At 43.7% G+C, this 1,509-nt stretch overlaps 1 protein-coding gene across 1 annotated transcript; it reads right to left on the bottom strand.

The window, feature by feature from the left end:
* Nucleotides 1–510: 510 nt before the first annotated feature.
* LOC142625343 (uncharacterized) lies at nt 511–1,020 on the bottom strand. The gene is made up of 2 exons (XM_075799021.1): nt 831–1,020; nt 511–743 (listed from the first exon to the last, which is right to left on the bottom strand). Exons 1-2 carry the CDS (start codon nt 1,018–1,020, stop codon nt 511–513), a joined length of 423 nt encoding a protein of 140 aa, XP_075655136.1.
* Between the last annotated feature and the right edge of the window lie 489 nt (nt 1,021–1,509).

Below are 1,509 nucleotides of genomic sequence, written 5' to 3'. Positions count from 1 at the left end.
TTTAAATTAGTGAAGTCCATACATACTTGTCACTTCCTATTCTTCTTCTTTACCACCACTGTATTGGGCATCCATTCAAGATAAAAACACTTCTTTTATTGCTCCTGCCTGCTTAAATTTGATCACTTCATCCTTGACAGCATCAGAATGTTCTTTAGAAAAGCGTCGAGGTGGCTGCTTCTTAGGAGTAACAGACGGATTAACATTCAAGTGATGGCAAATAAAATTTGGATCCACCCCAGAAACTTCATAAGCACTCCATGCAAACATATCAACATTCTTCCTAAGGAAAACAATCAGCTCTTCCTTCTCCCAAGGAGGTAGTTTTACCCCTACCTGTAAGAACTTCTCATCGTCATCACCAATGACAATTTTTTCCAAACCTTCACACTTGGCCTTTTCTGCCACCACATTCGTGGACAACATTGTTCCCTTTGATTGCTACAAACTCTCCTCAGCAGGGGTCGAGGACTTACCTCTAGTCTGACGCCTAATCGCGACCACTAAACACTACCTGGCCATAGATTGACTCCCGATCAGCTCCTCAACTTGATCCCCTGATGGATACTTTACCTTCAAGTACAAGGTGGAAGTCCCTATGGCATGAAGCCAAGGTCTTGCCATAATAGTAGTGTAGGGGGAATACGCATCTACTACAAAAAAGTCCACTTCCACGACTTCTGACCCTGCCTGAACAGGCGATCTAATTTGACTCTTCAAGATGACTGTTTTCCCATCAAAACCTACTAAAGGAGAATCTTAACAAGTTAGGTCTTCAGGTTTCAACTTGAGCCCCTTATACAGATCCAGGTACATAATCTCTGCCCTACAGCCTTGATCTACCAACACTCTCTTCACATTATACCCTCCAATTCTAAGGGTAACCAGTAGAGCATCATCATGTGGCTGCAAGGTTCCAACCTTATCTTCATCAGAAAAGCTCAAAGCTGGTCGAATCCCAATTCTACTCCTTTTGGGGTCATGGGTCAGGTCTTCCGCAAATGGCCGGGCTATAGACATCACCCTAGACAAATAGGAGCTAGACCTTCCTAGGGCAGCAAGAATAACACTAATTATCCCCAAAGGCAGTCTCGAAGAAGCATCTCTCTGATATCCCGATCTTGCCTGGCTCCCCTAACCATTGGGCTAATACATGAATTGCTTTAACTTCCCAATTCTAACCAATTGCTCCAGATGGTCCCGCAAGGTCTTACATTCCTCTGTAGTGTGTCATTGGTCTTGATGGTACTGACAATGAAGATTTTGGTTGCGTTTCGTGGAGTCTCCACCCATCTTATTTAGCCACTTGAAGTAGGGCTCATTATTTATTTTTTCTAGAATTTAATGCACAAGCTCCCTGAACACAGTGCTAACTACTTGGGCAGTAGCATCTTGTATGCCCAGCGAAATCCCTCCTGAGTCAATTGTTATTGTACCTTTCGAACCTAAAATTCCCTTGGCCTTGGGGAACTACCTTGGCCTTACCCTTGCCTTGATATTGGTCCTCCT

Source organism: Castanea sativa, chromosome 2 (assembly GCF_040712315.1).
Source record: "Castanea sativa cultivar Marrone di Chiusa Pesio chromosome 2, ASM4071231v1".
NCBI classification, from domain to species: domain Eukaryota; kingdom Viridiplantae; phylum Streptophyta; class Magnoliopsida; order Fagales; family Fagaceae; genus Castanea; species Castanea sativa.
Note: the sequence above shows the minus strand (reverse complement) of the source record. Positions and strands in the feature narration are given on the sequence as shown.

Excerpts from the sequence above, each read along its gene's own strand:
- LOC142625343 (XM_075799021.1), bottom strand. The coding sequence starts at position 1,020 with ATGTCTATAGCCCGGCCATTTGCGGAAGACCTGACCCATGACCCCAAA. Across the intron at positions 744-830 it reads AGTGTTGGTAGATCAAGGCT|GTTTTGATGGGAAAACAGTC; the intron begins GTAGGGCAGAGA and ends CTCCTTTAGTAG.